The sequence below is a fragment of the Nothobranchius furzeri genome, chromosome 7 (genome assembly GCF_043380555.1).
Source record: "Nothobranchius furzeri strain GRZ-AD chromosome 7, NfurGRZ-RIMD1, whole genome shotgun sequence".
NCBI lineage: Eukaryota > Metazoa > Chordata > Actinopteri > Cyprinodontiformes > Nothobranchiidae > Nothobranchius > Nothobranchius furzeri.
In genome coordinates this window covers 41725423-41741317 of record NC_091747.1, presented here as the reverse complement: position 1 = coordinate 41741317, position 15895 = coordinate 41725423, and the positions used below count along the sequence as shown (strand labels likewise).

Genomic DNA, 15895 nt, shown 5'->3' with positions numbered 1-15895 from the left:
AGGCTTCTTCAGTTTTGCTGCAACACTGACCGCTACTGGAGATCCTTCCTGCCAACAGCCATTGTAATATACAAGAACTCTTTGATGACTAGATTATTATTATTATTATGAGCTACTACAGCAATCAATTTCCCTCTGGGATTAATAAAGTATTTTTGAATTGAATTGAATAGAATTGAACTGAATTGAATTGAAAAGAGGAAACATTATACTTAGGCAATATTTTTCTTCAGGTTATTAATCTTTTTTTGTTGTTGTTGTTTCAGATGCGTTTGTGACAATGGCAATGGCAGTGTACCATATAAGTCAGCAATGAAAACAAATGACCGGAATCGGGGTGATTTTAGCCCTTTTAAACATCCTGTTGCATGTGAGAAATGCTGCTGAGCGATGATTGATGTCACGATGCTGCTGGCTGTGAAACCACATCAGAGTCCCAGTGGGGTCAAGGGCAGGTTAGACGCATATACTAATCATGTAGTTGTGTGTGTGTGGGTGGGTGGGTGTGTTGTGTGTGTGGGTGTTGTATTTGTTTATGTTTATGTTTATTGATTTAGCAGACGCGTTTATCCAAAGCGACTTACAATTTATAACCTATAGGGCATTGTGTGATCTGTGGGGGAAACCGGAGTACCCGGAGAAAACCCATGCATGCATGGGGAGAACACGCAACTCCACGCAGAAAGGCTGCAGCCGAGTTTCGAACCTGCGACCTTCGTGCTGCAGGGCAACAGTGCTAACCACTGCGTCACCATGCATTTGTATCGTGCCTTCTCAGGGTTCTACAACCCCCCAAGGCGCTTCACAACAGTCCTGCACACATTCACCTGCTGCTGGTGATGAGCTACAATGTAGCCACATCTGCCCTGGTGTGTGCTGCCTTGGGAGAGACTGTTGAGCACCAGTGCCACCAGTCCCTCCGACCATCACCAGCAGGCAAGGCAGGTAAAGTGTCATGCCCAAGGACACAACAGCCCGCTCTGTCTCTGAAGCAAACATGTTGATTATGACTGAATATGTCTTTTTAGACCAATATTTTTTCTCTCCTGCAGCTAGTATAAAGTATTTGTCTTCACATTATCTGTGGTCTAATTAAAGTTTGAAGGAGTCCCTAAATGTATGAAGGTGACTGGAGGGTAAAAACTAAAATCAGATGAAATCTTTCTGTGCTCAGACTCAGACACTCATGAGTTGGTGACTCAGAAGATGGGAGAGTTCTGAATAATTGACAAAGAAAAGCTTCATATTTGGACCTGTGAGGGTAATACTCTGTACAATCTCACCCACTCATCTACATAATTGCTATTAATATTTAAAATGTGTGAAGCCTTCTTTATGCAAATGTTAGTATTATTGTGAACCTTATGGTATGTGTGTGTGTGTGTGTGTGTGTGTGTGTGTGTGTGTGTGTGTGTGTGTGTGTGTGTGTGTGTGAGTGTGTGTGTGTGTGTGTGTGTGTGTGTGTGTGTGTGTGTCACACATTAATCTTTCTCAGTCTGAACAACATTTAAAACACTAGTTTAATAGATCTGCTTTAGAACTGCTGATTAATTGAGGGCAAACAGGACCTTCACTCCTGACTGGGACATAAAAGTCAAGGGATTTAAAAGAAAGAGGTTTCGTTTATTTATTTAATTATTTATACTTTCTTGAAATTGTTTTAGTGGCTTACAACGATTTGCTATTAAATGCAAATGGGATCAATAAAAAAAATAAAACATACATGCGCCATAAGAAATAAATAAGTAAAAGAAGGTTGTCATACACCGCCATCTAATGGTCAAAACTAATACCATGGTAAACTTTCTCTGAAACCATCATGTGACGTGGGTTTATTTTATGTAACAAATAAAACGTATTAATTTATATTTTTTTATAGATTGGTAATAATTTATTTATAGTTAAAAGTGCTTAGTTTGATTTGTGTCAATAAAACAAAACCAGTCTATTCAGCAATGAATATATTCTTGTTTTAGCAACAGGATTTCCCCCCCGCAGATTTAAAAACCTTTCTTAATAAACTACTGGACCTAATTTTTTAAAAATCCATAATTATCCACCTTGTTTACCCACTTTTGTCATTATTTTTTATTATTTATCTGCATTGCCACTACAGGTTTCATTTTAGTAAACTGTATGGTTTTTCACACAGTTTTCTTTTTTTTTTCCAACCATGTCCTGTCTGGCTGTGAAGCAAGCAGAATTGATGTCTGAATGCTGGTAACTAGCCTTACAGATTTATTCTCAGGTAGAGCATCAAAGCGTCTGCTTTTAATGTCACGCCTGATACTTAAAACTTTATTGTTATTGTTTTTGAATGCATTGTAATTCCGACCAGACACGGAGACAGAGGTGAAAGAGAAAGGAAAAGAAAAGGTGGGGAGAGAGAGAGAGAGAGAGGGGGGGGGGGGGGTCCACAAAAATAAACAATAATGAACAAGAGTCTGCTTCTAGACCTGCAGAAGGAGAAGAGCAGAAAAAATGGGACACACAACAATACATCAGGAGCAAGCTATCACTGCGTCAACGTGATGTTGAAATATAAAATCAACATTGCTTAACTGAACAATCACACGATAATAAATCACAGTTCATTTAGTGGCAACGACAGCCTTGAGACAAGTGTTGAATGTGCCCAAGCCCATACTTTTGAGAGCACCATGTGCGCACCTGTGTGTGTACACGCGCTTGTTTATGTAAGGTTTCTCTATAGGAGCGTCCAATAGAGAGTGTGAGGGACCACAGATCTGCCCCCAAAGATGTGTAGGAGACGGGGGGAGCTCCAAGTCCCAGAGATCCAGGCGCTGCCCCAGAACACAGGAACCCCAAGGGGACTGCAACCAGAAAGGCCCCCCGCCCCCCTCGAGAGGCGCAGAGGATCGCCCCGGGGGGCCACAACCAGCAGCTGGCAGAGCCCCGGGAGATATCCGCGGCAAGCCCACAGGCCCGCCCGCCGCCCCCCACCCCCTAGCCGGCCAAGCCCGGGACCCAGCGACCCGGGACCCAGGGGCAACCACCCCCGCCGAGGACCCAGCAGAGCCCAGGGACCCAGACCCCACCAGGCAGCCACCGGGATTGACCAGGCGCCAAAGATCTTAAACCCCCTGACCCGGGAGCCACGAACACTCAGGCAGACCAAGGCACCACACCCCACACCAGGTGTGGCAGGGGGAGGGAAGACGAAGATCTATATCATCAAAGGAGGTCCCAGGAGAGGGGAAGAGTCAAAGGCCCCACCTGACATATACAGTCATACACAAACACAGTCACACACTCCCTCATGCTCACACCTACACATACAACCAAAGACTTACAAAAATGCACGCCGGACACACACTCTTGCTCCCCATACACACCCTATTCACTCTGGTCCCGGTACTGCTGCACACTGGGTACAACCATCACCAGTTACCAGAGTTTGACCCTTTCTGCTGGGGTGCTGATGAGCAGGCTCCCCCGACCAACGCCGAGCCCAGCAACCCACCACCCCAGACCCCAACCAGACGGCCAGATCTCCCTCTCTGCTCCAGCCCCAGGAAGCCAAGCAACAACCGAGGTGTGCTAAGACCCCTAGTCTCCCTCCGCCTGCTCCATTATAGTGTTGTGTGTTGATGAGGTGTATTCCACGGCTGTGGTGAGCGGGCAGTGTGGGCATTGTCTGGCCTATGCCAGAGGATGCCACCGCACCACCCCACTTGCACCCACAGCCCTCGGTGTCTAAGTGCAGTTTAAAATTGGAAGTGGGCACCGGCACTCGGTATGAGGCTGAGAAATCCCCCTGCCAAATGCCGTTGAATGTGCTCACTCCCAAGGCCCTAAGTGTGTGTTTGCGTGGAATGTCGTCGGTGGAAGTGTATAAGGTGCAAATAAAATTGGGGGGCAGGTTGCCACAGGAATGCGGAAATGGGGTCCATACCCGCACTCCCTGACTTGTCCACCCCCCAAGGTCCTATGTTTATGTTTGTGTGATGATGTGAGGGAGCAGGAGGAGAGAAATATGCGGGGATGGGGAGAAACGGCTGGTTGGGCTTAGCCCTCCAGGGAGCCAGCTCCCCCACTGGCCCCAATAGGCACCTCTGCTGTCAAATTTCCACCAAGGGCATGGAGACCCCAGCCCATCCTGCCAGGGCCCAAAGCAGCAGCATTACAGAGCCCTACGGAGTCCGAAGGCACGAACCCAGCCCCACCCCAGCAGAAAATCTATGCCCATCCCTGCATTTGCACAACTTCCAGAATATATAAGACATAGGACATCCAGGTAAGGTTGGGTCCTCCCCCTCCTGGACCTCCCCCTCCCCTGTGATGGAACTGCAGAGGAGCCAAGGTCTACATGAGGCCCCTGAACCCGGGCCAGGCACTGCTGCATGTTCCTGCCTTCTTCCCGGCAGCATACATGTCAGGACCCGACCCCCAAGGTCCCGCCCAGATCCCCACACGGGGCCGGCCACCCCCACACCCCGGGCCCCCAGGCCCCCACCCAGACCCGCCCAGGGGCAATGCAGCCGCCAGGCAGTGACCCATGGCCGCCGCCATGATCTCCAAGGGGCCCACTCACGACCGCCGGCAGTCCACCCCCCGAGGCAACCCAAGCACCTCCAGAGGGGGACAACGGCCCCCCAGTCCCAGACACCCCGAGTGAACCCACCTCCAGGGAACATCTGGATACTCCAAACTCAGATCCTCCACCACCCCCCACCCACATCATCCCGCAGGACAACATCAACGGTCCCCCATCATCGCTATATGATGGAACCGATCAAAGGAGCCCAGAGAGATTGATTTGAAGTGGAAGCAGAGGCTATATCAAGTGCAATATGATCTAACAAAAGATTTCTATACTGGTTAATGCAGAGAGTTTCTCTATTTTTCCAATTCAAGAGGATAGTTTTCTTAGCGATGCATATGGCAGTCAGAACCACGTGAACCAAAGATGTTTCAATCGGGACAGCGTCCAGGTTTCCCAGTAAACAAAGAGAGGGGGAAGTTGGCATATGACATTTCAGACATTTTGACAGATCCTCACATACTCTACCCCAAAATTCCTGGACAGGTGGGCAGGACCACAGTGCGTGAATGTAATTGTCAGGAATGTTGTTTGTGCACTGTGTACATGTGTCAAATGACACAAACCCCATCCTGAACATCCGATGACCTGTATAGTGTACTCTGTGTAGGATTTTGAACTGAATTAATTGTAAATTGGGGTATCGGATCATTTTAAAAGTTTTTAAACAAGTTTGGGACCAGTTTTCAGGAATAAAATTGAAAAGTGGAATTGCTATTGCAGCTGCCTTGATAAAAATCCTCTCCTGTACCGATGCACATGTATGAAATGGCGTTTTCAAAATATCTGGTAGTTTATAAGCATATACACACTAAAATATGAGCTCAGCCTTTGTTACTATTAATTTACCTGCCTTGTTCATAGATTTTCAGCTGTGTATTTCTATCAGGCAGCGTAAGGACAACCAGGGGACCTTCAGCGGATGTAAACAGAACGCTCCTGCGGCGTTGGCTAGGAAACAAAGTTTTCTTTTCCATCAAGTCTCTGGGTGTTTCTCAATGTCAAGGTGCCTTGCCTTGCGAGGCGATCGTGTCCATCCGAACGTCCTCCTTGGGAAGAGCGTCCCCTTCCGTGAAACTCTGGCTGGTGCACCCTAGCAGCGGATCGGCAGCCATCTCCACCACAGTCGCACGAACACGGAAGGCGTGGGTGTGCGCCACGGTCTGACAGACGAGCCTGTCTGTCATCCTCCACACCGCAGCTTCGCGCCTTCATATCTGTCACATCCATTTGTAATTTATCCATCTTTGCAGTTAAATGCTCCACCGCACCAAGGAGAATCTCTGTGGCCTTATTATCACAGCCCCTATCAGCGGTCCCAGCAGGAGAAAGTGTAGCCACAGTCACCGGGCCATTCGAGGAGAAGTTGCCGGTCTGCGTCCCTACGCCCAAGGCAAGCCTAGCCCACTCGCAACGTCCAGCTATAATCAGGGCCTCGTCTAGATCAGCAACCCCCTGTTTGTGACATTTAGCACGGAGGCCTGGGTCCAGACCAGCGAGAAAATGCCTAAACTTTTCTCCATTTTTTGCCCCGGCGTCATACTCAGGAAAAGCCTCTGTGACAAGCTTCGAAATATCAGCTGCATATATCTCCAAACTCTCATTAGCCAGCCCAGGCCGAGCAGAATCACAGGTCTGAAAGTACAATATGAACTGTTTCTGTCCAAATGCCTCATTTAACTTCTCTTTAACACGGTCAAAGTCACCTTGCGTAGCTGCAGGGAGGCTGTCCCACAAAAGAAAAGCGGCCCTATCCAGTCTAGTGGGCAAAAGAGCAGCCAAAGTGGCGGTGTAGCTCCGTCTTCCCGCTCCTCGGGTTTGGGCGCGAACGGCAGCCTCAAACTGTTTAATCCAAGTAGCGAAGAGTTTACGACCGTTGCCACAAAATGGCGCGGCCAGTTCCACTTTGTCGTTACACACATCCTCATTCCAAACTGGGCTATGCTTGTCCTCGTCCATACCGGTAAAAGAGCCTTCCGAACATGGTTCTGCGTAGCCTTCTCACGAGCCACGTCCCGGGGGTAAACGTCACCTAACACCGCTGCCACCAATGTAATGGGCGAGCTGTAGAGGTTCAAGCTCGTGGTCTCAGGACAAAGAAGAGCTAGGCAAAATACCTTTGGAGTACAGGAGCACGTCTCCGTTTATTTGGGAGCTTCACCAGTTAACACAACAGCCTGTGAACGAATGAATGTCTCCACAGATACTCTAGTGACTCCACCCTCCAGTCCAGCAGTTCAAAGTTAACAGCACATGCGCACAACACATCACCCGCTTACATGTTTATTAAATTAAAAATATAAACGAGTTACTACCCACTAGCCACTGAAGCTGCAACTACTAAGCAACTAACCACCAATAGATAACTTCTTTGGATCTAAAAAAAAAACATTTTAAATTAGTTGACTTAATTTTAAACTTGAAATTTGTCCCCGAAGTAGCTGCCGGCTTCTGATCCGCTGTCTTTTTGAAAATACTGCGGTGTATTGTGGGTAATTTTTGACCAAGGCTAGGCTACAAGACACCTGTATCCTTGCTCAGCTAGCTAAAGGGCTAACAAACGGAGAACACATGCCTCGGTAGAACATGAACATTGGAACCGATCGGAACGTGTCTTGGCGGCTCCCGATGACGTATCTCCTAAGCAACTGGGGCGGGGCCAAGACATCAAGGCAAGGTTCCTTGGCATTGAGAAACACCCTCTGTGATCTGAGATGAAGTAATATTATTTTTTAGGATAAATTTATTTTATAGAGCAACTTTATAAGATTTTATTGAGTAAAATTTGCATAAATAACAAAATTAAAAGATAAAATATGTCAAAGTTAGCCAGATTTAACTTTTAGAATAGCTAATACTAATTTAGCAAAATTTCACAATGCATCAAAAATGCTAAATAAGTTTAAAGAACAAAATTATGTCATAAAATGAACAGTGTACAGTTGTATTGGAAATAAAAATAATTTATATTTAGGTTAGAACATTTTTATCATGTGCCTTTGAAGTGTTTGATAAAAATGTTTGTCTCATTTAAAAATGAAGTTGACTTTCACTGTTACTGTTTAGTTTTAAAAAAAAGAACATTGATTTAATGATCTAAATGTTTATATTTGCAGATAAAAATTAAACTAAGCATCTCTGTGTTTAATAAATTTCTTGATTAACAAATATTGAGTAGTCAGAAGTTGAAAATGATTTAAAATGTGAGCACATGCCATCAGATTACGGAACTACTTATGGCCGTCATCAAAACACGATTGTTTACAAGATGTTTAGTAAGTGTAAGGGGTAAGTGTTGCTAAAAACTTAAGTTTAATAACGATGACAACCCAATAATACAGCTTTTTCCTTTGTGTTCAGAACAACTTTCCTCCCCATATCTATTACAAGATCTACATGGCTTTAATCAAGCAACTGATGGTCTCTAATTTAGTTCTGATATCTTTGTAGTCCTCATAGGCATAAATGAATAATTCTTGCTCCGTTTGGGAGAAGAACGAGGCTCTGTCCTTTCCTTCCATTCTTATTTATCAATCATCGATTAACAGGAGCTGTCTGTGGACGTGCGTGAGCCTCTCTTGAATCAGTTGTCGCATCCACCTGTGGTATTCTGGCAGATGGAAACAGTAACAAATAAATATGTTAAAAATGACTAAGTAATTTAAATGATTGTTTTGTGGGGACAAATTTCAACAAACACACCTTATGCAGGCTCTGGCATCAGCCTCTACAGTACAGTTAAGTTTTTGATGGGACCATAAAGTTATTAACTTCTGAAATGAAAGGGTGAGGGTTCATGAGAAGAAGAAAGAAGAAGAAAATATCATTTCTATAGCGCCTCTCAAGATAAAAATCATGAGGCGCTTCACAAAAACAAAAAATATAAAAATTGTAAAAATATAAAAAAGCATTTCGAAAATGTTTAAAATATATTTAAAATGAGCAAGAATAAGCTGTTGCGATTTAAAAGAAAAAAAATGTTAAGAAAGAGAGAGAGTGAATAGGAAAGAGGGAAATCAGTGGATCCTGAGGAAGGTGGAATAAGTGGCGAGAGCAGATGCAGATGCAGCCTCACAGCATCAGGAAAGCTGCTTAGCCCTGTGCTCAGCTCCTGGCCTGAAGTCACGAGGGGAAAGGGGAGACAAAGGACATGTTGTCTTAGATTGAATCCAAATATTAGCAAGTTTAATAACTTCTTCAGCAAAGAAAACAAAATAAAAGAAATGAAGGAAATACATCAAACAGTATTTATCAAAAGCACATGTGATCAGGATAGTTACAAATGACATAATGCTGGTTTAGACTTTATTTCCGGCATCTGGACAACAGTAAGGGAAGAAATAAATCAACAGAATTGTAAATAAAAACATCATGTAAAAATATTTGTATATATTTGTGTCAAGTTGATTAAATGTCACTAAAACTGTTCAGTAAAAGTTGAACTGGGATGCTGCTAAATATAGAATATAGAAACTTGCAATACAGGAAAAATACGTTTTATTGACTTCCTGAAGAAATATCCACGTCCACTAAGCTGATGAACATAAACAAATTTTATCAACAAGCGGTCGGAAAAATTAGGGGGCACCCGGATTTGAACCGGGGACCTCTTGATCTGCAGTCAAATGCTCTACCACTGAGCTATACCCCCGGTTGCTGACAAGCGATCTATTTCCGGTTTTGTTTCATCTAAAGACGGCAGGTTTGGAGTCTGGTGGGTCAGATTCAACATGCAAGGAATAACTACTGCCAGAAAATCAACGGAGTGGCTGTCGATAATCATTTTCAGTTTCAATTTCGCATTTTAACTTCTGTGGCTGCCTGTGCCATAGACATGAATACGTAGATGCGCCATTGGACGCTGGACAGCAGCGTAACATCGCCACCGCCATAGTGGGTAGGTCGCCTCCATGGACATAATATATGCCTCAATCAAAATTTTTGTGCAGCCCATGGTTCAAACAACCGACGCACGTGAGATCACTATTGACATTTCTAGTCTACTTGTTGGAATTTTATATTTTTATTTATTTATTTATATTAATTATCACACCATACGTTTGAGACTAATGTATTTTGAAATGATTTTTTTTGTGCTTGCTTGAAGTGTCACCCCCAAATCAACTTTTTTTTCTGATAAACTATATAAATGCGTGTCTAATCGTACTGCAGACACGTGTAGTCAATAATTTAAAACTTTAGGGCATTTTAGTTAAATTTTCAATTATCTGCCTCAAACTGTCACTGTTGTGCACCTGTCCTGTTGGAGGCGTGTGAGTCTTTATTTGTTGCTTGTTACTACTGTAAACAACACCCTCAATCTCGTTCTTGCACCTTAAATTACTCTATTATTCAGTTGATCGGTTATATTACACAACTCTAGTAAATCATTGCTTTGTTGTGGGGTGACACACTTGATCGCCAGTAACAAAGGTGGAAAACAAGCTAACTTTTCACCGTTTTCCTGCTTAGAGGCAAAACCACGGAGACCAAATATCTAACATAAAGTCTCGTTGGCTTGCTTGGATCGCAGCAACAAGGCGACCAAACATCACCTTCTGGAGTATTTTCATTCTGGAAAGTTACAAATAGTGTATGATTTTATACATCGTTTCTTTCTTTCAACCGCGACATGCACATGAAACACACACACAGAGGCTACACTCACATACCGGTGAGCTAATGCAGGTGCTCTCACACACAACACAACTTCTCTTTTTATACTTCTTCTGTTAGATTATAAATTTGATTGTTTTACTAGAAACACCAGCAAATAAAACGTTTACCTCTCATTCGGACGTCTACATCTGCTCACACCGCAAACAAGTAAGCCGAAAATGTCCGTTATGCAGAACTGCAGCGGCAACAATATGTCATTGGTGCTCCAGTCTTGGGTCTTTCATGTGGATCAAAACCATTTATAATGCTCATTTTGACCACATACCAGTCCCCAACGTCTTTTTTAACCTATCTCTGTGTATTCCGCATCCTTTTTTGGGGGGGGGGGGAGGAATGATGTTTTTAACACTTTCTTTCACCCAAATTAGCTTTTTCTCTGCACCAGTGCCGTTTGTTTCATGGTGTGTTTACACTTGTCAGCCTTCCAACATGGCACATCCCAGCATGCTATGCATAATCACGTGTGACCACAAGCCCTATACTAGGGGGTGACTTGCTCTTTAAGTATATTGTTGTGGGTTAAAAACAAAGCAGCAAAGTGTCTCAAAATTGCTAACCTTTTAAAGATTTATTACTTAAAAAGATTTACAAACACTACATGTGTGTTTCACACATTTGTCCTTTACCAGAATGTTTCATCTGTCTTGTAATTTCCATTTTGTATTTTGTAATTTGTATTTTGTAATTTGAATTTCTTTTATTGTTGATTTATCCAATATATTTACATACAACTGTACAATGTTCAGCGCTTTGGGCTTCCTGACAGGGTTGCAGAAGGCGCTTTATAAATAAAGCTTTGATTGATTGATTGATTGAAACACTAATTTCTTTCATTTATCTGTCCACAAACCATCATTTTTTAAAGAAGTGCAAAGATAAACATGTCACATTTTTTGCGCTTCCTACAATAGGGGATGCAAATTTCGGCAGCTAAGCTCTTTTCGGCACAACACCTTTGCACCTCACTCGTATGATGTCTGTGGCCTGTGCTCTACACCGGATGTCACGTGTTCTAAACACTACAGGAAACGGAAATTTAGGTGGGTCAAAAAGAAAGCGCAAGGAACAAAATCACAATGGTAAGCTAGCATTATTTAACACCAAATTTAAAACTATCCTTTACAGATTTCTAACTGCTGACTTCATCTATTTAACTATAAATAAGTGTACTTAACCCCTCCATGTTGTAGATTATATTCAATATGCGCTTTGAAACGCACCCATTTTGAATTTGATTAGTCACCGGAGCTAATGCTAGTTAGCCTTTTGGGTTATTAGTGCTGGTGTCTAGCTGATGTTAGCGTCGCTGTTTGTGTTAGCTCAGTATGAGCTGATTTAAACGTCATGATGCGATTTTGTGTGCTACAGAATAGCCGAGGACTCCACTCCCAGCTGAAGGACAGTGTCCCTGTCGCTGGACTTTGTCCACAGGGTGCTTACGGAATGCAGGACTCTCTACGCAGCGGGTAAGAAACTACCGCTTTCATATAAACCTAATATTCTACTAGTGTACAGTTATTTAATGACAATCAAGTCGGTGTTATTTTGATAATGAAATAAATCTTTCATTTTTTGTCTAACAGCTTCACGAGCGTAAAGAATGAGCTTCTTCCCAGCCACCCGCTGGAGCTGTCAGAGAAAAATGTAAGTAGTGTTTTACAGCTGTTTTCTGATATGAAGGGACATCACCGTGGTTTTTCATTGTCCAAAGGTCAATCAGGATGAGACTGAACACAGCTAAAATATCAGCATGTGTGTGTCATCTGTGTAATGTTACAATAGACTGATTCCTCAGTGAATAATCGTTTGTTAATTTTTTAACTTTATCTATTATGGAGTTTCTACAGGCTGCTAACTAATCTTTGTGTTTTATACTTTGTAGTTCCAGCTTAACCAGGATAAGATGAATTACTCCACACTCAGGAACATCCAAGGTCTTCATGCTCCACTCAAACTGCAGATGGAGTACCGAGCAGCACGACAGGTAGCTTCGCCTCCTATCACCTCTCCCACATATGCATGCTTCAGTTTTTAAGGCTTTGGTTTTTTTATCCTTCCAGATCCAGCGTCTGCCTTTCTTACCGAGTTCCAACTTGGCTCTCGACACGCTCCGAGGAAGCGATGAATCCATCGGCTTTGAGGACATCCTCAGCGGTGAGAGCCTCATCCTCTTTGTAGACTTTGTTTTCTGACCTCCTTACGGTCAGGTTTAAATAAATATTTAGTTATATACTCTTTTATCACACTACTGCATTCTAATAGTCTTTATGATATCGTCAGCTGAAGTCTGAGTCTCAGATCTGTGTGTGAACATGTGTGCAGACACATTAGCATGAAGCCTAACTAATCATGATGGCTGTGTGTTTGCAGATCCAGCCCAAAGTGAAGTGATGGGAGAGCCACACATGATGGTGGAGTACAAACTAGGATTGTTGTGAGAGCTCCTGTAAATAAAAACCTACACAAAATATTTACTTTGTCTTCTTCAGCATATATTTGATATTTCATTCCAAAACCAAAGTTAGAACCTCAGCTTTTGGAAAATTGTTATTAGAAATCTGTTTTTCTAGCAGGGCCTGGTGTGAGTCAGTGTGTCGGTGTAAAACACACAGAAGCAGGAGTGGTACACCACTTAAGGTTGTTTTTGTGTGATGGATTTTGATTATTTCTAATAAATTTCATGACCTTCCTTGTGGTGTGACTTCATTTCTGTAGTTCTTCATCTGCTTAGCTTGACCTTACACTCCGTTGTCTGAATCTAATACAGCCAGTCAAATAGTAAAAAAAAACCCGCTGGAATTTAAAAAAAAATATATTTTTCTGTGTAAACATGGTTTGTAACACATTTAGATCAACATGACCATAACTTCTTGTATTTAGAGAAATGTATTAATGTTTCAGAGCACAACATGAAGCAGGGTCATCAGTAGGTTGGTTGTGTGGCCACTAGAAGGCACTTAAAGACCGTTCATGGTTCAGAAACAACTCAGAAGTAGAGCCGCTGTGGGTTCTGCAGCACTGTTCTGTGCTCGGGTTAAAAATCAAATTACAACTAAGAAAGATTCTGCTGAACCTTATGTATCCTGCAGTGCAACATTCAAAGTGGCCACGAGGTTATCAGCCTGGAGTGGGTGTCTGAAAAACAATTTGGTCTGCAGGTAAATATTTACATAATAGGATGACTTGCAAGTCTTGTTTTCTGTATGATTCCAGTATTTTGATGGTCAAAATCATGTGATTATGCCTGTTTCCTGTTCATATAGGTGAAGGAGGGAGCTGCCCTCTTGAGGGTCCTATGCCGAACTTTCTGACAGATGCCGCACACGTGACGTGCTACATTTGCTGACATCACTACATGTCTTTTATGCAACGTGTAAACAGTTACTACCTCTTTTGTTGGTTTTGGGAGGAGAAGCAGTGACAACCCCCCAACTGGCTGAGAATGAAATCCTTCCAACAAAAGTGAGACATTAGTTTTGTGTTTATTTCATTGTAGAATTCTTATTGCACCTTTAAATAAAATCAGGGCCCTAACCACTCGTGTCTTTTATTTTCCTTTCCTTTTAGTTATTTTTAAAATGTTTTAAAATTTTTCACAAAACAGTGAAAATTGATTAATTTGGAATCCCAATTTAGCCTGAAAAACTACTCTTAAAAGGTGTTACTTTAATTTCTCATCATACAATGTTTAGTAATTCACATTATTATAGATAAAAATAAGAGAGAATTTACTGAGTTTTCATTAAACTAGATCAGAAAATGTAATAAAACAAAACATTTTATCATCTATGCACCATTCAGCAGCAGCTGAGGATTGTTCTAGTAAGAATGAGTGTTTTTATAAATGAGCAAGTGGAAAACTACAAATTAAAATAAAAAGATAAGACAATGAGTCTGCAACAGATGTAGATTATTATTTTAAAGGTTGAGTCCATTCAGTTAAAGCTGATGACTGCTTTTCAGATTATGTATCATTGCAACATTAGGCCTATCTAAATGAGGATTTAATCTGCAGCATAACTAATGCAGGACTTTTGGATTTAAACAACACAAGTCAAAGCTGCTCCTTCAGCCCCGGCTGTCTGTCTTCTTAGCTGAACTAATTTGAAGTGAATTTCTGCCCCTTGTCACACTACCCACCCGTTTCCCTGATTGCCCTTGTGTATTTAAACTAGGGATGTTTGATATTGGTTTTTACTCATATCCAATATAGGCTGTAATCCTTCTCATAAAAACTCAAACATTTTAGGTTACTAACATCTCATGTCTCCCATCATGCTACTTTACTACTTTAATTTAGGTTAGTAATAGGAAACGTGCCACATTTAGCAGCTGGATCTGTGACTCTACAACGTGTATTAGTTGTGTGTGTGTGTGTGTGTGTGTGTGTGTGTGTGTGTGTGTGTGTGTGTGTGTGTGTGTGTGTGTGTCTGTGTGTGTGTGTGTGTGTGTGTGTGTGTGTGTGTGTGTCTGTGTGTGTGTGTCTGTGTGTGTGTGTGTGTGTGTGTGTGTGTGTGTGTGTGTGTGTGTGTGTGTGTGTGTGTGTGTGTGTGTGTGTGTTGCAGTCACAGTGATAAAACATTTATAAGATCTTCAGGTAAAAAAAAAGCAGTACCGGTAATTGGGTAAAGATTCTTGTTTTTGTTGAAGTCGTTTGTCGTGTCTTCCTGTCACTAACAGTTCACGCGAACTGGTACTGGCATTATCCTGTTATACAATAACACACTTGCAATGCAACACTGAGTATGTGTTCAATAATTTCCAGCAGTTCCAGATGTACATTAGTATGTCTGTGTCCCTTATGCTGCGTAGTTCATGGGAAACGCAAGTTTCCTATTTATTTTAAGGCTACAATAACAGTGAACTGCCTTTGTGTGTTTACCTGTAATCTTGTTATTTTTATGTGTATAAGTGCATGCTCCCACTGTGGGATTAGTAAAGTCTGTTCTATTCTTTTCTATTCTTTTTATTCTAAACCTGCCACCCTGCATCCTGAGCATTCTCACCTGCATGTGGGTCTGTTCCCTCCTCCACAACATGCCCTGTATATTTGAAACTATTTCTACAGCATGTCTCTGATTAAATCCTCTTTTTGCACAACATCCCACTTGCAAAAATCTCAAGCCTGCAGCTCAAACTCACCAGAACGTTTTTGATGTCTTTAATCTTTTGAGGAGCAATGCCTGCTCTCTGATGCAACCTCCAACAGCTTCAGTATTGATTAAAAATTAATATGATACACTCGTTTAGAAATGCTGAAGCAGTATTTCCTGACATAAACAGCTCTTTTAAAAGCAGCTTTGATCGGCTCGCAGCAGTCGTCCTGAAGATAAAAACAGATATTCTGTTTCTTACAAAATGCAAATGTGCTTTTAAAAGTATTAAAACATACTTTTCATTATTGAGAACATCTGATTTAGGCAGTATAAGAAGGAGAGGAAAATTTTCTTAATTAGCCACGAATAAATCCCATTATGTTACTACTTTATATATTATACAGTTTAATCCTGAGGTTAAAATAAAAACTTTTTTTAAATTGTGGCATGAAAGGTACAGGTCAAAATTCACTCTTTGGCCACAAGGTGGCAGCAAAAGTCCACACTTAACGGCTTTCATCTGCTCTCTAACCCACTTTCTTATTCCACACACTCA

At 42.2% G+C, this 15895-nt stretch overlaps 1 protein-coding gene and 1 non-coding gene across 2 annotated transcripts; one reads left to right on the top strand and one right to left on the bottom strand.

Moving 5' to 3' along the window:
* Positions 1-9143: 9143 nt before the first annotated feature.
* Positions 9144-9215, bottom strand: trnac-gca (transfer RNA cysteine (anticodon GCA)). The gene has a single exon. It is a non-coding gene; the product is annotated as a tRNA-Cys (tRNA).
* A 1991-nt stretch (positions 9216-11206) lies between these two features.
* On the top strand, positions 11207-12932 carry pomp (proteasome maturation protein). The gene is made up of 6 exons (XM_015954935.3): positions 11207-11322; positions 11612-11709; positions 11827-11887; positions 12126-12227; positions 12304-12397; positions 12614-12932. The coding sequence occupies exons 1-6, from the start codon at positions 11320-11322 to the stop codon at positions 12679-12681; spliced, it is 426 nt and encodes a 141-aa protein (XP_015810421.2). The 5' UTR covers positions 11207-11319; the 3' UTR covers positions 12682-12932.
* The last annotated feature ends 2963 nt before the right edge of the window (positions 12933-15895 follow it).